This window comes from Capra hircus, chromosome 1, assembly GCF_001704415.2.
Source record: "Capra hircus breed San Clemente chromosome 1, ASM170441v1, whole genome shotgun sequence".
Classification (NCBI taxonomy): Eukaryota; Metazoa; Chordata; class Mammalia; order Artiodactyla; family Bovidae; genus Capra; species Capra hircus.
In genome coordinates, this window is record NC_030808.1 from 152,331,701 (window position 1) to 152,353,446 (window position 21,746).

The following is a 21,746-nucleotide window of genomic DNA, read 5'->3' on the forward strand; positions in this document are numbered from 1 at the left end:
GCAGGAGGCTGAGGGGAAGGTGCGGTGTGGGGAGACTGCTCTCAGGTTGCCAGCTCCTGTCCCTGCTGGGGAGCTGGCTTGGCGAGGGGGTCCCGGGTGGTCATGCTGCTTCCCTGGTCCCTGGTTTCCGGGTGACTACATGCCAGAGAATTGGGTTGGTGGGCTCTTCAGTCCTTCTGGATCTGAATTGCGTACTCCTGGAGCCACTTCTGGATTTCTGATTCCAGGATCTGGGTTGTTTAACCTCCAGAGACTCTTAGCACCACGGCTCAACAAACACCCTATGTATAAGACTCTATTAGGCAAATAATTCATGACAAAAAGAAACCATTACATCCATCCCCCAAGGCCAGGCAGGCAGGCTGGGGTCGAAGTGGCACTCAGGTGTCTATAGTCTTGAAGGAAGATGAGTCCATATTCCTAACTGAGCTCCCAGATGTGGTTCTGGTGTCGTCTTTAAGATATTTGGCTCCAACACAATCATTCTCAGCAGGGTCAAGAAATAGACTTCTTGGCTTCTGCTCTGACCCGGACCAGACAAACACTATCCAAGGAAAGACACAGATGACAGAAGCCAAGCGGCTTCTTGAATCCCAAGCATAGCACATTCTGGATGGAACACGGCCATAGGGGAGAAAATGCTTTCTTTTTAAAAAGGATTTTTCCCTTGTCTTTCTTTTTCTGAGGCTAGTTTTTAGGAAACTGTTATCTGTGGCCTCATGGCAAAGCCATGCCATGCTACCCGTGGTAAAGCTTTAGAAACTGACCTGGAACTGTGTGACTTCAAGAGGCACCATGGATGCGCTTCCCTGGTGGCTCGGAGGCACTCAGGGGGCACAAGTGTGACGTCTGGTCCAGGAAGATCCCCTATGCCGCCAGACAAGCAAGCGCATGTGCCACAGCTTCTGAGCCCGTGCACCAAAACTACTGAAGCCTGCGCGCCTAAAGCTCTGCAGCAGGATAAAGCACTGCCACGAGAAGCCCACACACACCGTAACAGACAGCTCTCACCACAGCTGGAGAGAGCCTGCACACAGCCACAAAGACCCAGCGCAACCGAAACAAACGAAAGTCATCGTGGAAGCTGATTCAGCAGGTCGGACTCTATGTCATTCCTAAGGTCACTTTGAAAAGACCGTGGTTCTGAGTTCTGATGCACACGAAACTCATGTGGACCTTTAGAAGCAACAACCCACCCTGAAGCCTCGGTTGTATATCAGAGTCTTTGGGAGGTAAGGGCTTGGTGGAGAGGAGGAGAGACACACGTGGAAGACCACCACTGCACCCGGGGGAGGGCATCTGTGTTGAATCAGCCCCCAGGCGATTCGATGTAAGCTAGAGTCTGAGAACCGTGGATCTAGCCTAAGGAAATAATGGGAACGTGCCCCGACATGTTCACTCCTCAGCATTATCCATAATCCGGTTAGGCTTCTCTTGTCCGAGCAATCTTCTGGTCCCTCATTTACTAAAATCTGATGCAGAGATTTTAAAAGAAATGTTTTAAAATGCTTAATGAATGAAGTAACAAGTGAAAATGTACATGTTGTGATTTTTAATTAAAATTTAGGATAAATATAAAGGTAATTGGTCATAAAAGGAACAAATGGCTAGAGATTCCACAGGAAGGGAGACTACCAGCATGGTAACAGGGTTATGCCTGGATGTTAGGTGCTTAGATGCTCTCCTTCCTAGTTTTCTGAACTTCCCGTTTTCCACGATGCTCATATATTACATGTATAATGGGAAAGGAGGTAAAAAGCCAACAGAGTGGAACCAAAAGAGTAAGGGACACATGTCTCATTCAAAGCGGTGAGGTTCTCCGAGGCCCTGGGGACGGCTCACCATCACATGGTCTTGACCCAAGAGCCTGCTGACCAGGGGAAGGAAAACGTTCCCTTAGCCCTGGATAGTGGCAATAAAGAGGGTCATTTACAAATGGTCCTGAGGGAGGAGAAATGCCCTGCCGTTGAGACCTAGAAGACCCTTGAACAGCCGGAAATATCTGGGCTGGTTCCAGAAGTCCATCTATGTCTGGGACACTGAGGCAAAAAGCAGGTTTTTGTGGGGTCAGTGGTCTTGGTGGAGACAGACCTGTTCTTGTGAACTGAAGGTCCACTCCTAGCTTCAGCACTGGACACAGCTAATTTTGAGCATTCCACCCCATCCCCCTCAAACTCAGCTCACCTAGGGAGCCCAGGTGCCCTGCCCCCCAGCCCAGAGGGTGCTGGAGACCAGACTGTGTGCCCAGAAGGTCCCTAACCTGCTCTGCCCCCCACACCCCCACCCCAGATCCGGTTAGCCCTGGGATCCATACCTGCTTGCCTCGTTTCCCTGGTCTGCCTGTGGGCCCCCGGTGGCCGGCGAGCCCAGGCTCGCCCTTCGGCCCCATTTCTCCCTGGAAAGAAGAAAGAGAAGCAAGAGAGGGGTGGGGCTCGAGGCTCTGGCAGAGCTCCAGGTCAATCCACCCCCTGCACTGGCCATCTCCTCCGTCACTCTATTCTAGGCAGGCTGCTTCAGGAGTTTGGGGGAGCGATAGGGTATAGGGTCGTGTGAGAGGGAAAGAGGTTCTTTGAGGAAGAGGAAGGGAAGGAGCAGGTTACCCAGGTGGGGTTATCATCTGAGAGACTCGGAGGCTGGGCAGCACACGGTTTGGTTCCCAAGTCCCCAGCCCCCAAGCAGCCAGAGTGGGAGGTACCTGCGTTTGAGTCCCCTGCGTCTGTGCCTGGGACACGGTCGGGGAAAATGCTCTTTCTTAGTTGAAATTCGATGTTGTGTTTTTAGCATAAATTCAAATCTCTGGGGTTTTGAATAATCGGACACAGTTCTGACAGCTGTCGTCTTTGGGAAGCTTCTGCCATGTTGGCTTCATCCCCTAAGCATGCTGTGCGTGCTTAGTCGCTCAGTCATGTCCGACTCTTTGTGGCCACATGGACTATAGCCCACCAGGCTCCTCTCTACATGGGATTCTCCGGCCAAGAATACTGGAATGGGTAGCCCCTAACCCTAACCCTAGTCCCACTCCAATACTTTGGCCACCTGATGCTAAGAACTGACTCATTGGAAAAGACCCTGATGCCGGGAAAGATTGAAGGCAAGAAGACAAGGGGACGACAGAGGATGAGATGGTTGGATGACATCACCGACTCAATGGACACGAGTTTGGGTACACTCTGGTAGTTGGTGATGGACAGGGAGGCCTGGCGTGCTGCAGTCCATGGGGTCGCAGAGTTGGACATGACTGAGCGACTGAACTGAACTGAACTGAGCCATTGCCTTTTCCAATATACATTCCTATTCTTCAGCAAAAATCTGGTTGGCATTCCACCTCACTTCCATTTGATTCAGAGAGAAACACTTTGTGGGACAGATGTTCCAGACACGTGTTCAGATTCTTAATACAATTATTATGAACAGCATGGAAAGCAACCTAAGCGATGTGTGTGTGCCAGGTCGCATCAGTCATGTCCAACTCTGTGTGACCCCATGGACTGTAGCCCACCAGGCTCCCCTGTCCACGGTCCTCCAGGCAAGAATAGTGGAGTGGGTAGCTGTTCCCTGCTCCTGAATGTAAGCCATATTCCCAATTAAAAAGCAAATGCACCAACTGCAGAACTCGAGAGTTTAAGGTCAGCCTTTTGTAAAACTGGTCTCTGCATCTCAGGTCATCCCCTCCTTCCCTGTGTTCTTCTAGGATTCCAGGCCCACCTGTGGCTTCTTTGGCTCATGAACCCACAGGGCAGCCTTCTTACCTCCAGGAACCCCTGCATACCCCAGAAGGTACCACACAAACTAAGTTTCGCACCAGCAGCCATGAAAATGTCTGCTCGGCAGCAGCCAGTGCCTGTGAAGAGCTTCCCTAACCACTTAGACGATAATAAACACCCAGACAACTTCTCCCAGGGATGCCAGAGGTACAACACAATGGAAAATTCCAGGGAACACCAATTCACAGTGAGGATCAAGCATAGAGCTCTGAAATTACCTGCTGGTTCAGCCAGTGTAATGAATTTGTCAAGCTACCAACATCCTGCTTCACCAAGAACTGTCCTTAAACCTATGATTTCTTTCCCATCTGTCATGCTCTTCAGCCTGCATGGATAGGGTGGATTCTCTGCGACTATGGAGATGTTTGCACAATTTTCTTTGGCTGTTTAGAGGAGGCTGAGATGCCTTGCTTGTCTGGGAGAAAACAGTAGCATAAACAGCATAATTTTTTGGAAAAGATTGTCTGAAGGAAGTGTGGTCCTTCTCCTCACCAGTTGGAAGCAGCCAGTAATATCTTGATTTAATTTCTCTCTGAAGACCTAATTATGGTCATCACATTACCTCTGTCTTAAACAGGCTGCATGGGAGGCAGGGAGAACTCGCTATGGAAAGTCTAGCAAATGGAACAGAAAACAGAGAAGCTGTCATATTTAATTTTACAGGAGTGTATTGCTCTCTGATACACAGAATGAAAACCTAGACTAAGTATTTTAAAATAAAATTGTTTTTCTCTGTAACATTCCCTTTCATTTGCTTATATAATTAATCTCTTTTCAACCCAACACTCTATGTAGGTAGCAGAAACAGAGCTTTTGACAGCTTTGGACAGTGATAAATGATAATAGCTTCAGATGATTGAAATAATTTGAATATAATCTACCAATGGGAGAAAGATATAATTTGTTCTTTCAAGCAAGGAAAATAAAATTTTAAGCTGAACTTGAAAACAATTTAGAATTCTAAGAAAGCATCCCACTTGCCTGTTGGAAGAATATCATGCCCTGAGGCTTAGACAAAAATAAGTTTCCAATGTTAATGCCTTAACAACATGCCGAGGACCCACCGTTGCAACGGTGATTGTCCTAAGTGGTCGTCTAAGCACCCTTTCTCTTTATTGTCTGACGCTGCCCTCGCCTTCACACCTGAGTTCCTTTCCCCAGACCCTAACCTTAAATATAAGTTAAAAAAAAATCTGTCAGTCAGTTGCCACTTTCACAGTTTTTAGTATATCTGACACCACTCTGTTATTCAATGAATACTTTTTCTTTAAGTCAACCAAACAAACTCCTTTTTATTAAGCCTTGTCCTAGCAGGATATCCATGAAATCCTACTAAGTACTTAAATAAATATTACATTTAACTGTCAAATAAAAAACATGTTTGCTGTCTCCTGCTAAAACAGCTCTGCGTTCCTCTGGCAGTGCCTGTCCCCTTCTGAAGGAGTGCTGAGCTGGGTGCCATCAGAAGTGGCCTTGAACCCTCATCGGGGCCCTGGGCGCTGCAGCTCCAGTCTGAGTCCTGGGGCCCAAAGCTTTCTGCTTTTGAACCGTCTGATAGCCCCCTGACAGACAGGAGACACAGAGAAGCCATCTCTCTTCTCAGGTGGGGAGTCCCTTCCTCCTCTGAGTCAGAGGGAGTTCTCACCAATACGTTTGGCAACTTGCTCCCCTTTCAAACAGGAACTTTTCACAAAGAAACCCACTTATTGGGCCTGATGGATGAAAGGCAGACCTCTTTTTGCTGTGCTTGGAGGATCTAACTTGTTACTGAAGGCTATTTTTACTACTTCCGAGTACTTACTTTCTGCCCCAACATTCCAGGAAATCCTGGGAAACCCTGTGAAGAGAAAAGCAAACATAATGACTGCTTCTGAAATGATGCTTGAAAAGGCCGAGGAGGAACTCAGTCAGCCATTTTCAAGATAAGGCCCCAGCAGTCAGCCAGCCAACCAGTCAGTCAGCCAGCTAGTCAGGCATCCAGTCACTCAGTCATTCAGCCAGCCAGCCAGTCAGCCAGCCATTCAATCAATCAGACAAGAATTCATTCATTCAGCCAGTCAGCTAGCCAGTCATCCAGTCTGCCATTCCTTCATTCTTTCAGCCAGGCTGCCATTCATTCACTCAGCCAGTCAGCCAGCCAGTCAGTCATTCAGGCAGTCAGCATCCAGTCAGCCAGCCGGTCAGTCAGTCAATCATACAGTCAGTAAGCAGCCAGTCAGTCAGTCATTCAGTCAGTCAGCAGCCAGTCAGTCAGTCAGTCAGCAGCCAGTGAGTCAGCCAGCCAGTCAGTCATTCAGTCAGTCAGCAGCCAGTCAGCCAGCCAGCCAGTCAGTCAATCATTCAGTCAGTAAGCAGCCAGTCAGTCAGTCAGTCAGCAGCCAGTTAGTCAGCCAGCCAGTCAGTCATTCAGTCAGTCAGCAGCCAGTCAGTCAGTCATTCAGTCAGTCAGCAGCCAGTCAGTCAGTCAGTCAGCAGCCAGTGAGTCAGCCAGCCAGTCAGTCATTCAGTCAGTCAGCAGCCAGTCAGCCAGCCAGCCAGTCAGTCAATCATTCAGTCAGTAAGCAGCCAGTCAGTCAGTCAGTCAGGAGCCAGTTAGTCAGCCAGCCAGTCAGTCATTCAGTCAGTCAGCAGCCAGTCAGTCAGTCATTCAGTCAGTCAGCAGCCAGTCAGTCAGTCATTCAGTCAGTCAGCAGCCAGTCAGTCAGTCAGTCAGGAGCCAGTTAGTCAGCCAGTCAGCCATTCATTCAGTCAGCCATTCAGTCAGTCAGCAGCTAGTCAGTCAGTCATTCAGTCAATAAACACCCAGTCAGTCAGTCAGCAGCCAGCTAGTCAGCCAGTCAGTCATTCAGTCAGTCAGTCAGCAGCCAGTCAGTTAGTCATTCAGTCGATAAGCAGCCAGTCAGTCAGTCAGTCAGTCAATAAGCAGCCAATCAGTCAGTCAGTCAGCAGCCAGTTAGTCAGCCAGCCAGTCAGTCCATTCAGTTAGCAAGCAGCCAGGCAGTCAGCTAGTCAGTCAGTCATTCTGTCAGCCAGCAGCCAGTTAGTGAGCCAGCCAGTCAGTCATTCAGTCAGTCAGCAGCCAGGCAGTCAGTCAGTCAGCCCACAAGATGGGGATTGGTAGGGGATGTCACTTCTGTGGTAGTTTATCATTTCTATGAAATGCCCATTACCTTTTCTCCTTTGGGACCCAAGTCACCCCTTTCACCTCTGGATCCCTAAGAGGAAACCATAGGAGAGAGTCAATGAGTTGACTCCTAGGGGAAAAACTGGAGCATTTTTAACTGAAAACGCCATAGGTCAGCACCCTTACTTCCTTTAGAAGACTGGGTATGCCCAGGAAAGGCTTTCTTTATGAGATACCTCCTATTTGGACCCCCCAAAACTGCTTACATTAATAAAAGACACTCCAAAGAAAATTCTGGGTCCTAGATTTTCTCCTATCTTCTAGGAAATTTCACTCCATGTTTGACAGACAGTGAGGCTGTGTGGTAGAAGCGTGGCCTAAGTCACGCATCTACCATCTTCGCCCAGCTCCTCCTGCCAGGTGTGTTCCTGCTGCAGCTGGCACAACCTCCAGCCCCTACCTGCTCCAAGTGGGGAGCGTCCACCTCCACTGGGAGCACCTCCCTAACCCACCCGTCCTGGCTCGGGGGCCCTCACTTCTGTCTCATGGCCCACTGACAAAGGACAGGGTAACATCGAGAGGTGGCAGCTGCAGCCGCTGACTAAAGAGACCTCTGGGCCCCTGCTCTGCACATCACAGACCCCAGACTTGGCTCCGAGGAGCCATAGAGACAAGCACGAACCTTTTCCCCTCTGGATCCAGGGTAGCCCTAAAAGAAAGCAAAAGGCGCATTGACAGTCAGCCCTGTAGGACCTCCAGGTCTGGTGTAAGAGTGGAAGGAACCCCTGGATGGGGTGGTGGGATATGTCTCCACACTGGGCTGCACGTTCTAGGGCAAGGGTCAGGGGAGGGTTGCAGCAGTGAGTATAAAGATGACCCTGAGGGTTGTGTTTATACCAGGCCTAGAAAGAGCATTGCTTTCCTTAACCCCCATCCCCAAAGGCCCAAACAAAAGGCTTCCATCTGCTTTGCTGCCCAGAGGCTTGACCTCATTGTCCAAGAGAACAGCAGGAATGGCCTCCCTCTGCCCCGTGTTCCGGAGCATTCCCTCCTCACCCCCGCCAGGGCTAGTAAAGATAAGCACAGCCTGACACCAGCCTCTCCTACATCTGTGATAATCCCCAGCCCAGGACGGCAGTCACCCAGTCCCCACTTTATAGACACCAGCTGCTCCAGAGCCTTAATCAGAAGACCTGGAACCATCTATCTGGACCAACACACTGACCTTGGCGCCCATTGGTCCTCTTGACCCTGGCAAGCCCATCAGACCCAGGTCACCTTTTTCACCCTGTGGGTATCACAAGAAGAGGGGGAAAAAAAGACCTCCAGTGACATTTCCTAGAGAAACTGAACCAGGAGAGCCATAGGCAAGATCAGGATGGAGCTGGGGACATTGAGGCTGGCCTGTGAATCTGAGGACCCCAAATGCTCCCTTGTTCACTCCCAGGGGTCCAAGACTACAGACTCCAGGCTTCATTCTGGTATTTGTCATGACATGTAGAAGAAAATTGACCAAGGTAGAGCAGCTCTCCAAACCAAATGCTCACTCATGTGTTATAAATGAACTGACATTTGATCTTCTCCCAGAGAGGGTTGGGAAAGGGCGGGGAAGAGAGCATGCAGGCGCTTGGGTACTCAAAGGACAAGGTAAATGTGCTCCAAAAAGCTACATCTGCTCTGCTGTCTGTATAGGGAGGGCCTTTCAGATGTTTCCGTATACTCTTACCCTAGATTTGCGGCCAAGCAGAGTGACCGTTAACCTCTGAGTGGAAGCAGGGGATGGGATTCATGGACGGGATCTGTTACCCTTCAGAATGGTTTACAGTTGGAACTTTTAGTACCTGCCATGCTAAAAAACTTTAACCAGCACTAAACAATAGAAATATAAGGTGAGCCACATACTTAATTTAAAATTTTTTAGAAGTCACCTTAAAAGTAGAACTAAACAGATGAGATTAAATTTAAACACTAAATTTACTCTAATTAATCTAATTATTAATCACTATTTAATAATCCAATTATTTTAAACACATCATCAATGTAAAAACTATCCATGAGAGTTTTATATTTGATTTTTCACAATAAATATTTGAAATCTGTTGTGCATTTAACATTTAAATCATACCTCAATTCAGGTGTTAAATTTTCATCTACAATACTTGATCTGTATTAGATTTCATAAAATTTATAGTTAAAAAAGCAGATTTCAACTCAAGTTGCTCAAAAATACTTAAATGTTTTCAAATAACTGAATTGAGTAAAGATTTTAAAACTCAAACTTAAATTAATTAAAATTTCGTTTCCTCAGTTGCACTTGACACATTTCAAGGGCTCAATAGTCACATGTGGCTAGTGGCTGCCATATTGGATGGTTCAGCCTTCTATACAGTGGATTTTTAAGAAAATATCCTTGGAAATTTTCCTAAGATGATTTGGAACAATTTTCTAGTCTCATAATAAATGCAGCCAATGCGTCAGAGCAGATGGTGACATTTCCCTACCCACCCCTGACTTCTGCAGGTCAGTTCTAAGTCATGGCTTCTGAACACAATAGTCTACAACCAAAATGTGTAGAAAGACATGTGTGTGGGTATGTCAGCTGCTCCTCACCTGTCTGAGGAAGGGGATTTCCCCAGCATTTAGCGATCCACCTGGGAATGCAGGATTTCCGTGGTTCCAGGCTCCAACTCCCTTGCCCTCACCCTCCAGCCCCTGCCCAATAAGTATGACGGGCCAACAGCCTTCCAGACACGAGCTCCTTCGGGGTCATCTCAGGGAGCCAAAGAATTGTGAATTAACTCAGGACAGAGCAGGGCAGGGCTCCAGGAAGGAGGCAGCAGGCCCTTGTTTCTCCTCCTGCAGGAGCATCTGTGGGACTGACTGTGGTCTTGTGGAAGGGAGGAAGTTTTGGGGCCCTCTGGGCGGTCCTTGGGCTCTCTCCTTTCTCCCTGTCTTGAGGAGGTTGAGTTTCGCTGACTGTGCCAGAAGACAGGGGAGCTGCCACCTCCTCCCCTCGAGTTTTGATGCCCTGAGAGCCGCCACACTTACCCTGGGGCCTTCAGGGCCAGGCCAGCCAACAGGCCCAGGCATGCCAGGAACTCCTGGGGGGCCAGGTCTGCCCTTCAAAGACAGAGAATCAAAGTTAGGACTATTGGGCTTGTTCCCCTCCCTCTGAAAACAGATTTGTCTCTGTGGCCTGGTAGGGAGTATGGGCCCAAGTATGGCCCCAGGATGCTCATCCCAACCTCCAAAGACTCGTGGCCTGGAAAGCTGGGCCTCTCGGATGGGAGTTCAAGCCCTCAGTATCACATGATGTCGACGAGATTGTTCCATTTAAGAAATGGAAGGTGGTGGGAAGGAGCTCTAAACGTCTCAGTCCTTTGACCATTATCACCCACCCACACATCCCCTGCATTCCAAGGAGGCAGCATAGAAGGGGAGGATGAGGTTTAGGGGAGCAGCGACAGAGGCTGGGCCCTTTCCCTTGAGGTCTTTCCCCTGCTCAGCATGCCCACCTCCCAGAGGATGCCTTCCTTGCCGTAAGAACTCACTCCTTCCTGCAACCTGCACGTGTGGGTTTGCTGGGGGCTGCCCACCAACTGATGCACCACCCTTCCTGAAGCCAACAGCCCAGCCCCCTTACATCAAGGTGAGGCAGGACAAATTCTCTGTTGCCATTCCCACTCCAGAGCTCCTCCGCAGCTCAGGCTGAAGCTGGATGTCACCTGGTACCACCCCCCTCCCGGCGTTGGGTTTCCTCCCCTGCCCCAGCTGGGTCTCCCCTCCCCTGGGCTCCTCTGGGGAGAGCTGCTTTAATCATTAATTCACTTGCACATAGCATGGACCACCTCGATCTCTGTGTCTAGGAAACCCAACAGAGGCCAAGGGGCTGTGGAAGAGTGAGCCCTGCAAGGCAGTGTGGGGGCAGTGAGGTGGGGTCTGCATTGACCTCTGCACCCACTGGCTAATTTTGGTTAGCCTAGCTGGGGATATGGAAGGCTCATCCCTGACCTGGAGATCACGGTGCTGGCAGGCACACTAGCTCCCGCTCCTGCCTGCTTCACCCACGCAGACATCACTAAGCAATCACAGGCCTTGTTCTGAGCGCAGAGAGGATGCCAGAATCCTCCCAAGCCTGGCACTTCAGGCAACCACTAGGCCTTGGCCAGAGTGGTCAGCTGTGTCCTAAAGGGCTGGGACTTTGTCATATAAAGGTCTGTTTGAGGCTTTTATTGATTGTAAAAGTATTTGGATAAAATAACTAATAAAATAGTAATTTATACTTAGAACCATGGGCATCTTTTCCTGGTCTTGAACCCTCTTCTGCATCCCCAAGACCAACAATTTCAGTGCCAGCATGCACTGACTGCAGTAGGTAATGGTTGGTTGGCTCCTTCCTGATGCTAATGAGAGTCTTAATAACATGTGTTTGGTTTATTCAGAGTCCCTGTGATCTTAGGTAACTCCCGTTTATTTCAGCTGGGCCCTTAGGCAAAGCCGTTCATTCTTGTCTGACACTTAATTCCAGTTTAATCAAATCGACAGTGAGAGTCATTTGGTGCCGCGGGCTGGGGCCTTGGAGGGTTTCTCTGATGGACGGCAGGATGAGGCTGAGGGGAAACCTGGCCAGGCTTGGCAGCTTCCGAAGTCTGAATGCCACCAGGAGCAGGCTGCAGACCCTGACTAAGAAGCGGGCAGAGTGAAGCGGTTGCTTCCGTCCTCATCAGGATGACTCCTGGGGATTGGGGCTGCGGGGGTGTGCAGCCGGTCCCCATCCCCGGGGGCACAGCTGCCGTGTAATTCTGACAGGGTAACGTGGACCATACCTTCCTTCCTGGTCGACCAAGCTCCCCCTGTGGATGGAGAAGACAGGTAAGCAGAGACTGCTTTGGAGGAAAAGTTCTGGAACCTGAGGGCTTGGCAAGGTCTGATGAGCTGGCATGCCCACGAGGCTAGGTGCCCTGGAGGCTCACAGCGTCCCCGCCACGTTACCGGGCCCCACTGAGACGGACGGATGGGGTCCCACGCCCACAGTCACCATGGAGCCCATTGTCACCCTCTAAGGCAGGATTAGCGCATGCTTCAAAATCTCGACCAGAAAATCCTCAGTGGCGTCCCCAGAAACCAGGCCGGCATTACCCAGGGGAGGTAGGGGTGAAGACAGAGGTGCTTCATACCTTCTCTCCCTTTGGTCCAGTCTTGCCAGGAAGCCCGGGCGGGCCCTACATGATCAAGATAAGAAAAGAACAAAGCCCGCATCAGCCAGAGGCAAGACGGGTGCGGGGGGCCCTGGGTGATTTGGCCCCTAAGTAGGCGGTTCTCTCTGCGGACTCAGGGATCCTGGCATGGCAGGAAGGACCCTGCGCCCCATCCAGGCCAGGCCCATCCCTCTCCCTGGGGCCCCTCTTCTTGCTTTCTCTGGGCTGTTTTCAGCATCACTGTTACTGCGGTGCTCACATACCTGCTTTCTGTGATTTTCCTTTTCTCTCTGGAATTCTCGGATGGCCCAAACATCCTGAGTGCTTGGCGAAGGCAACTCAAGAGACTTACGAAGGGCTATTTGCTGAACACAAGATGCTTCACCACCTCTCACCTCTTTACTGCTGCTCTTACCAAGTTTCCCTGGGACCCCGACCAGATAGAATTAGGCTTCGCTCGCAGGAGCAGCTAACACAGAGACTCCCGTGGTGGATCTCGGGGTACCAGGAAGAGCAAAAGCCTTCTGTTTTAAGATGCTAAGAGTGTGGGCAGGTGAAGAGTGCGTTTTTGTCCCACTGCCCGCCCAGGAGGTGGGGCTGAGTCCAGCTCGGGGATGCCCGCACCTGTCGCTCTGAAGCTTGGCACACACACGGCAGGATGTAGCTGCCCTCGGTGCACGTGCCTGTGAAACCCTCAGTTGGCCAGCTGTCTGCTAAACTCCCCAGGACAGCAGAGAGGAAATCCACCAAAACCCCCAGGCCACCTCTTCATCCGCAAGATCTGTAGGTGAGCACGCCTTATGTGAACCGTGTCAGAAATAGGATTTCTGTGAAGTTTGTTCAAATGACCCACCCCAGCCAAGGGATTCCGATCCTCTCTGCACATCAGAAACCCCTCGGGGACCTTTTAAAATTCCCCAGGGACACAGGCATCCCAGGGGATTCTAATGGGCAGAAAAGTTGGGGAACCACCGCTTTTGGTTTATTCTTCTGTTTGGCGGGGGTAAGGGAGAGTTTCGCTTCCATTCTTTCTTCTTTTCCAAGCCTCAGTAATTTTTCTGTTTTCTTCAAATGGGCTGGAACTATTTATCAGGCCATGATGCTGTCCCTAGCTCAGGGCTTCCCAAACTTTGATGTGAGGGTGATTCCCCCTGGGGAGTCTTGTTAAGATGCAGGTTCTGATGAAAGGGGGTGGGGTGGGGGGAGGGGAGGCTGAGATTCTGTGCTTCCAGCAAGTTCCCAGGTGCTGGCAGCTGTGGGTCCGAGGCTCCCCCTCTGCATGGGTACAGGGTCGCCCTGTGTTCCTGGAGTGCAGAGGTGGCTGTGGGATCCCTGGAGCCAGCCACACAGCCTCCCAGGGACCTACGTGGGCTTGCACCAGGTCAGAGAGGCTCCTGTGGGGCTGGAGACCGTGGCCTCAGGGCAGCCGGGACCCCCTTCCCATCCCGTGGGTTCTCTGCAGGTGCAGACCACGGGAGCTGAGAAGATGGAAATGCCCCTGGGAGCTGAGCCTTGGGCACCCACCGTGCATCTTTGCAGGCTTCCCAGAGCCTCTGTGGCAGTTCTGGCCAACTGTGGGTCCTAAGTCCTGCTTTCTCCAGTGCATTTAATAAACATTTACGGGGAAGCCCTGGTGGCTCAGAGGTTAAAGCGTTTGCGTGTAAGGCGGGAGATCCAGGTTCAATCCCTGGGTCGGGAAGATCCCCTGGAGAAGGAAATGGCAACCCACTCCAGTATTCTTGCCTGGAGAATCCCATGGACGGAGGAGCCTGGTAGGTTACAGTCCACGGGGTCGCAAAGAGTTGGACACGACTGAGCGACTTCACTTTCACTTTCTTTCACTTTCTACTTCCCAGCCAAGGGATTCCAAGCCTCTCTGCACATTACAAGCTCTTGGGGACCTTTTAAACTTCCCCAGGAACATAGGCCAGGACTCTACCCCAGGTACTGGCGTGGGTGGGCACAAAGCAAGGTGGGCAATGTCCCTGCTCGCAAGAGCTGGTCTGCAAGGAGCCAGACAGGGAATACTTGGGCTTTGCCTCTGATACAGCAATTCTGTCACAACTCAACTCTGCCCTTCAGCGCAAGAAGACGCCGGAGAACAATAAACTTTAATCACAAAACATGCCAGACTACACCCCTGGCCATAGCTTGCCAACCCCAGGCACAGAGCTTGTATTTTATGGAGGCAGGGAGACCCAAGAGTCTAGGAACAAGAATGAAACTGTAACAACCTGAGAAAACTCAGCAGAGAAGGAAACCTGGCCCCTGGGTGGAGAGCGATGGGGCCGCTTCTGCGATGGAGGGCGGAGGGGCATGTCTGAGGAGGGGTCGCCTGGGTTCTGAGGGACAGAGGAGTGGGCCACGGGGACAGTCAGAGGGAAGGGCGTTCCAAACAGCCGGAGCCACAGGCAAGGCCCAGAGGCTGCCACAGACTTCGGGTGGATGAGGACCCAGGACACACACGGCGGCTGCCCTGAGCGGGCCGTGACCTCGTGGGAGACACTTTGCAGGAGATACGGGTCCCCACGCGGGGCTTTGCTCCCAGGGTGAGGAGTGTGTCTTGGTCTTCCTGTGACGGGAAGCCACAGAGAGGTGACAGAATTCCTCTCTCCCGTCCCCACGGCAGGCCCAGACCCCACGTCCTCCTCGACAGACCCCCTCCGCCAGGCCAGCCAGAGGGCCCAGGAGTCTGTGAGACGGTCTCTGGAGGGACCCTTTGTCTGCCTAGAAAACCATTCCGCCAGCGTTTGGCCTGCTCCTTACTCTGACCTGAGCTCTGGCTGGGAGGGGTGGGCTGGTTGGGGCCCATGTCTAGGGCTAAAATGAGTTCAGAGCATCATGCTCCCTGTTGCCCCGTTTTTCTGCCCTGCATGCAGGCCCCTCTGGGTGGGGTTAACAGTTGCACTTCTGAGCACACTTTTTCTTCTGACAACTATAACAATAACCACCCCCATCTAGGCAGTAGCTCGCCTGGTCACCTCCCACATCTGGTACTGCAAGGGGAGTTATATCCCCACTGTGCAGATGGGCACACTGAGGCTGGGAAGCAGAACTGGCCAGAGAAGAACCATGTGGTTCCTCCAGGGCAGGAAAACAACCCCAGGGCACCTGAAGAGAGGCAACTCTTCACCAGGGGTAGCGGGGGGCGGGGGGGGGGGAGGGTCCCTGCCCTGAGCAGAGGACTTCAGGGGAAGGGGCTGCGGGTGCACTGACCTGGGGGCCCAGACCTTAGGGGAAGGGGCTGCGGGTGCACTGACCTGGGGGCCCAGACCTTAGGGGAAGGGCCCGGGGTACACTGGCCTGGGGGCCCAGACCTCAGGGGAAGGGCCCGGGGTGCACTGGCCTGGGGGCCCAGACCTCAGGGGAAGGGCTGGGGGTGCACTGACCTGGGGGCCTGGACTTCAGGTGAAGGGCCCCGGAGGGGACTGACCTGGGGGCCCGGAGGCCCAGATGAGCTGAGCGATCCCTGCGCACATGGGGACTGCGCCGTCTCCAGTTCCAGGACGAGATTCTTCATGTCTGGGGAGAGAAGCTTCAAGACAAGGTGATACAGGTTTTAGGTCTGACCAGGGGTGCAGAAGAAGGGTCAGCCCCGGACACAGACCTGTTCCACAGCCCTGCCCCGAGGCCAGCCATTGCCTGACTCCCCAGTGGGCGTCTCACGAAGGTGACCTCTGACTCCCAGTCTCCTTCCTCTCATCTGCTCTGAGACAAGCCTGGCTTCGATGGATTACAGAGAAAAAGCAACCACTCTGGATGGAGTTAGGAACTCACTCGGGGGCCTTTACCCAGCATCCAGGAGAGCACCATCCAATAGAAGTAAAACGAGTCACTAGTGTGTCGTCTTAAATGTTCTGGTAACCACACAAAGAGGGTAAAAGGGAATAAGTGAAATTAATTTTGATGAGGATTTTATCTCACCCAGTATATCCCCAATATTATTTCAATGTAAAAAAAAAAAACTGAGATATTTTGAGTCATTATAAAAGGCATTCAGTATGTGTTTTATACTCAGCACATCTCAGTTGGAACTGGCCACATGGGGCCAGAGGCTAGTGTGTTGGACAGTATGGGTCTAAGAGGTCCTGGAAAGATCCGAGCATCATGAGCCCCTGGAAAGCCTTCCAGCTCCGCTTCCCCTGTCCTGCTCTTTCCCTGCCTTCCCCTCCCTTTCCCCAGTCCCGTTCCCCCTCTCAGGACTGTTCCTTGTGGATAAGGGTGAAAGAAGGAAATTTCACGCGCTCAGGGAGAAGACAAAACAAGAGGGGGAAACTCCACGTCTGAGCCGCGGACAGGAGCCCAGAAAGTTATCAGTTCACCTCAGTGTCTCTGAGAGGACAGGACCCTTGCCATCTGCCTGCTGGCTAGCTGAACGGCCCAGCCCAGCTCCCGCTTGAGGTGGGGGGCGTGCAGAGAGCCCCTGAGGACAGCCCCAGGAGGAGCCCCCGCCCGGCGGAGGGGCGCCCCGGGACCCGAGACAGTCAGCGGTACTCACCGGGCCCCGGCCCCCTCGGAAGAAGGGTGGCGGGAACAGCGGGGGCGGCGGGGGCGTCAGCAGGCAGCATGCTCGGGGGCCGCCGCGCCTCTTCTGATCCAGGCCAGGCAGGGCTGCTGGAAGGAACCCCCCAACCCCGCTCGTTAGTGTGGGGCCTGCGTTAGGGCCTCTGGGTGCCCACTGTGCCCAGGGAGGGGGACCGCTCTCACTTGCTGCCCACTGGGCGGGAGCGCCACCCCTGCTTATCCCTGCCAGGGCCCTCCCCGCCTCGCCAGGTAGGTGAGTGGGCACTGCAGCCGCTGGGACCACCAGGAGGCCAGGCTCCTTCTCCAGACGCTGACGGTCACCTTGTAGATGGGACAGAGAACAGATGGTTCAAACAGACCCGCCAGGGGCCCCTTCTCTCAGCTGGGGAGAAGGCAGGCTCTGCTCACACCCTTGACACGTGCCTGCAAGGAACATATTCGTGGGGGAGGCAGTGCTCCGGGGCCAAGATGTCAAGCATCCGTTTGACTCCAGACTCTACACAGACATTCAGGTCACCCGAGCTCACAGGAGAGCTACAGGCTAATGTCTTCAGACGTAGGAGTGAGATGACGAGGGGGCCCTGGATCTTTGCAGCTTCACGGTCAGGCGTGCAACGTTAGCACACGTTCAGTGCTGAGGTGGTCCTGGCAGAAAGGACACAGATTCCCGGGGATTCCTGCAGCACCCGGGTGGAGATCCCGAACTCCCCAGCCTCCAGGAGCCCCTTCAGCTGCTGCGCAGTCTCTACCCTGCTCCCTGCCCACCGCCCTGGCTCCCAGCCTGGGGGAGTCCTTGTGGCTGTATTTGAGCCTCAAAGGAACGTCAGCTCTTGTGCGCTGCTTTGGCGCGACATCGCGTCTGTGACGGGTATCCTGATCCCTGCTTGTCGTCGTCGCGCTGCTGAACAGAGTCCCCCTGTGGGACACGACCACAACCCTCTTATCCATCCTGCTGCCTCTGAACACTGGGTCGACACGGCTACATGCCTGCCAGACCGGCTAAACTGAGAAGGTCAGAACGTAACATTTGTCGGCAAGGGCGTGGGACAACCAGAATTCTCTCATTGGCTGGTGGGAGAGAAAATGGCCTCAGCTGGAAAACTCGCCGCATCGTCTCCTAAAGCCGAATGCAGCCACGTCCGATGGCTTGGCAACTCTCATGCCTGTGTGTTCACCCATGGAAAAGTGGACGCGTGTTTACCCAAACACACGCCCTACACGAACATTGCCCAGAGCTGTTGATTCTCCAGCGCCCCGTCCTGGTCTCGTGATGGTACCTCCTTGTCCATCCCTTCTCCGAATCTCTGACCTCACAGAACATGGGTGGGTTTCTTGTCACACCTCTCTCTGCCCTGAAACCAGTTTTCAGACTTGTCTCCCGGGGACAGTGCTTGGCTTTCCTGTCCACCCTGTGATCCGAGGCCTGACCCGACCTCAGGCCGGCAGCGGGAGCTTCCCAGAAGGCACGCAGTGCGGGCTGCCTGTGTCAGCTCCAGCACCCCGGGAATCACTGCTCACACTTACACCCTTGAACCCGGCGGAGGAGCAGCCCACTGTCTGGACCAGTGGTCCTCAGTCCCCTCAGACGCAAGGCCCCATTGGTAAGAAGTATCTTTAAAGACCCCTTTGTTATCCTAAAATAAAATTCAAAAATAAGGCAACATACCTGCGCCATTTAAAAATCAATGTAACGCTCTGAATGTAACATAAAAGAGAGCTTTCAGAAAAGTGATTTGTGATATAACAATGCATGTTTTGATATGCATATTTTGTTGAGCACTAGCATATCAGAAAACTTGATGACCTAGTTAGATGCTTGTGTCTGCGTGTGAAACCATACTGAATGCAAAGTCTACTAACATAAGGTGCGGTATCTGCACCGCAAATGCTTCAAGTGAGGTGCCCGCTGTGAGATGCGATTTTTCTCAAATGAGGAAAAATACTGCGTAAAATCCCAACCAAACAAAGCACAGTCGCTACTCAGCAGTTATCTGAGAAAACTCAGTTTCATACTATAGCAGTTCAACACATATTGATGTGAAAGAGCATTAGCTCCTAGGATGAGATAATTATGAAAGGTATGCATCTTCCATTTGACATTTCACAGTCATGTGGGGCGTGGAACACGCATGATGCTGTCCCACTGAAGGAAACCCCTCATCTCAGCTGTTGTGACAACTGAAAATGAAAATTCCTAACAAGGCCCCATGATGAAACGCTCCCTGAAATAAATTGTGCCAGTGATTTCTTTGGTCAGTCTCCTAAGGCAATAGAAATAAAAGCAAAAATAAACAAATGAGACTTAACCAAACTAATAAGCTTTGGCGCAGCAAAGGAAACCATACACAACACAAAGACAACCTGCAGAATGGGAGGAAATATTTGCAAATGATGCGACCAACAGGGATTAATCTCCAAAATATACAAGTAGCTCATACAGCTCAGTAACAAAAACAAACAACCCAATCAAAAAATGGATGGAAGACCTAAATAGACATTTCTCCAAAGAAGACATCCAGATGGCCAATAGGCACGGGAAAAGATGCTGAACACCGCTAGTTGCTAGAGAATGCACATCAAAACTGCAGTGAGGTATCACTTCACACCGGTCAGAATGACCACCATAAAAAAGTATACAAGAAATAAATGCCGGAGGGGGTGTGGGGAAAAGGGAACACTGCTACCCTGTTAGTGGGGTAAATGAGTGCAGTCATGGAGAACAGCACGGAGGCTCCTTAAAGAAGTGAAAATAGAATTACTATGTGGCCTGGCAATCCTCCTCTTGGGCATATATCCAGAGAAAACTCTGATTCAAAGAGATACATGTACCCCAGTGTCACTTTCACGCGTTGGAGAAGGAAATGGCAACCTACTCCAGTGCTCTTGCCTGGAGAGTCCCAGGGATGGCGGAGCCTGGCGGGCTTCCGTCTGTGGAGTTGCACAGGGTCGGACACGACTGAAACGACTTAGCAGCAGCAGCAGCAGCAGCAGTGTTTGTAGTGGCCAGTGTGTTTAGCGGCATAGTGTTTACAATGGCCAAGACGTGGAAGTGGCCTAAACGTCCATCGACTGAGGAGTGGATAAAGACAGGGTTTGAACTCTGGTCCCAGAGTCCTTTCTGCTGATCTGGACTGACTGTGGGTGCAAATGGAGGTCCCGTGGTGTATTTATACAATGGAATATCAGCCCTAAAAGAGTATGAAATGACGCCATGTGCAGCAGCACAAATGGCCCTAGAGAATGTCATATCAAGTGAATTAAGTCAGAGAAAGACAAATATCATATAATACTATTTATGAAGTGAAAGTGAGAGTTGCTTGCTTGTGTCAGACTTTTTGCGACCCCATGGACTATACAGTCCATGGAATTCTCCAGGCCGGAATACTGGAGGGGGTAGCCTTTCTCTTCTCCAGGGATATTCCCAACACAGAGATCAAACCCAGGTCTCCCACATTGCAGGCAGGTTCTTTACCAGCTTAGCCACAAGGGAAGCCCAATATTACTTGTAATATTATATAATATTATATGTAGAATCTAAAAAATGAAACAAATGAACTTATTTATTAATACAAAACAGACTCACAGAGAAAACAAATTTATGGTTACCAAATAGGAGAGGGAGAAGGATAAATTAGGAGTCTAGAATTAGAAAAACTGTACAGAAATGTCTTAAAGACCCAGATAACCACGATGGTGTGGTCACTCACCTAGAGTCAGACATCCTGGAGTGTGAAGTCAAGTTGGCCTTAGGAAGTATCACTATGAACAAAGCTAGTGGAGGTGATGGAATTCTAGTTGAGTTGTTTCAAATCCTGAAAGATGATGCTGTGAAAGTGCTGCACTCAATATGCCAGCAAATTTGGAAAACTCAGCAGTGGCCACAGGACTGAAAATGGCCAGTTTTCATTCTGATATCAAAGAAGGGTAATGCCAAAGAATGCTTAAATTACCGCACAATCGCACTCATTTCACATGCTAACAAGGCAATGCTCAAAATCCTTCAAGCGAGGCTTCAACAGCACGTGAACCAGGAACCTCCAGATGTACAAGATGGATTTAGAAAAAGCAGAGGAACCAGAGATCAAATTGCCAATATCCACTAGATCATAGAAAAAGCAATAGAATTCCAGAAAAGCATCTACTTTTGCTTTATTGACTATTCCAAAGCCTTTGACTATGTGGCTCACAATAAACTGTGGAAAATTCTTCAAAAGATAGGAATATCAGACCACCTTACCTACCTCCTGAGAAACCTGTATGCAGGTCAAGAAGCGACAGTTAGAACCAGACATGGAAAAATGGACTAGATCAAAACTGGGAAAGGAGTACATCAAGGTTGTATATTGTCACCCTGCTTATTTAACTTCTATGCAGAGTACATCATGAGAAACTCTGGGCTGGAAGAAGCACAAGCTGGAATCAAGATTTTTGGGAGAAATATCAATAACCTCAGATATGCAGATGATACCACGCTTATGGCAGAAAGTGAAGAGGATACAGAGCCTCTTGATCAAAGTGAAAGGAGAGTGAAAAAGCTGGCTTAAGACTCGACATTCAAAAAGTTAAGATAATGGCATCGAGTCCCATCACTTCATGGCAAATAGATGGGTAAAAAACAGAAATAGTGACAGACTTTATTTTCTTGGGCTCCAAAATCACTATGGTGACTGCAGCCATGAAATTAAAGACGCTCCTTGGAAGAAAAGTTATGACAAACCTACGGAGCATATTTAAAAGCAGAAAGATTACTTTTCCAGCAAAGGTCCGTATAGTCAAAGCTCTGGTTTTTACAGCAGTCATGTATGGATGTGAGAGTTGGACTAAAAGACAGCTGAGCACTGAAGAATTGACACTTTTGAACTGTGGTGTTGGAGAAGACTCCTGAGAGTCCCACGGGCATCTCCCAAGAGGGGGCGAGGAAGCATTTATTCTAGGAGTGGGGCTTTGCTACATGATGCTGGGGGGCCGGCTATGGGGAAGCCCAGTCTGCCGTGGCTCTGGACTGACAGCTGCAGCCTCTCCTTTGCTCTCGCCCGGCCTCGGTGGACGGCCAGGGCTGAGCTCTGGTTGTCCGCGTGGCCTCTCCCAGCCAGGCAGCTCACGAAGGTGCATTGCTCATCACTCCTGTCTCCAGAT

General features: G+C 51.0%; 1 protein-coding gene across 2 annotated transcripts in view; it reads right to left on the reverse strand.

Annotated features, from left to right (window-relative positions):
* COLQ (collagen like tail subunit of asymmetric acetylcholinesterase) overlaps positions 1-21,746 on the reverse strand; it is a 65,405-nt gene that overhangs the window by 17,691 nt on the left and 25,968 nt on the right. The window contains exons 2-11 of one of the 2 annotated variants that reach the window (XM_018052994.1): positions 16,585-16,700; positions 15,520-15,621; positions 12,066-12,110; positions 11,715-11,741; positions 9,937-10,008; positions 8,114-8,176; positions 7,571-7,597; positions 6,935-6,979; positions 5,566-5,601; positions 2,315-2,395 (exon numbers count right to left, since the gene is read on the reverse strand). In XM_018052994.1, the coding sequence (XP_017908483.1) occupies positions 2,315-2,395; positions 5,566-5,601; positions 6,935-6,979; positions 7,571-7,597; positions 8,114-8,176; positions 9,937-10,008; positions 11,715-11,741; positions 12,066-12,110; positions 15,520-15,621; positions 16,585-16,700 (614 nt within the window). The remainder of the gene's footprint in view (positions 1-2,314; positions 2,396-5,565; positions 5,602-6,934; positions 6,980-7,570; positions 7,598-8,113; positions 8,177-9,936; positions 10,009-11,714; positions 11,742-12,065; positions 12,111-15,519; positions 15,622-16,584; positions 16,701-21,746) is intronic. The other variant, XM_018053002.1, reaches the window with a different exon arrangement.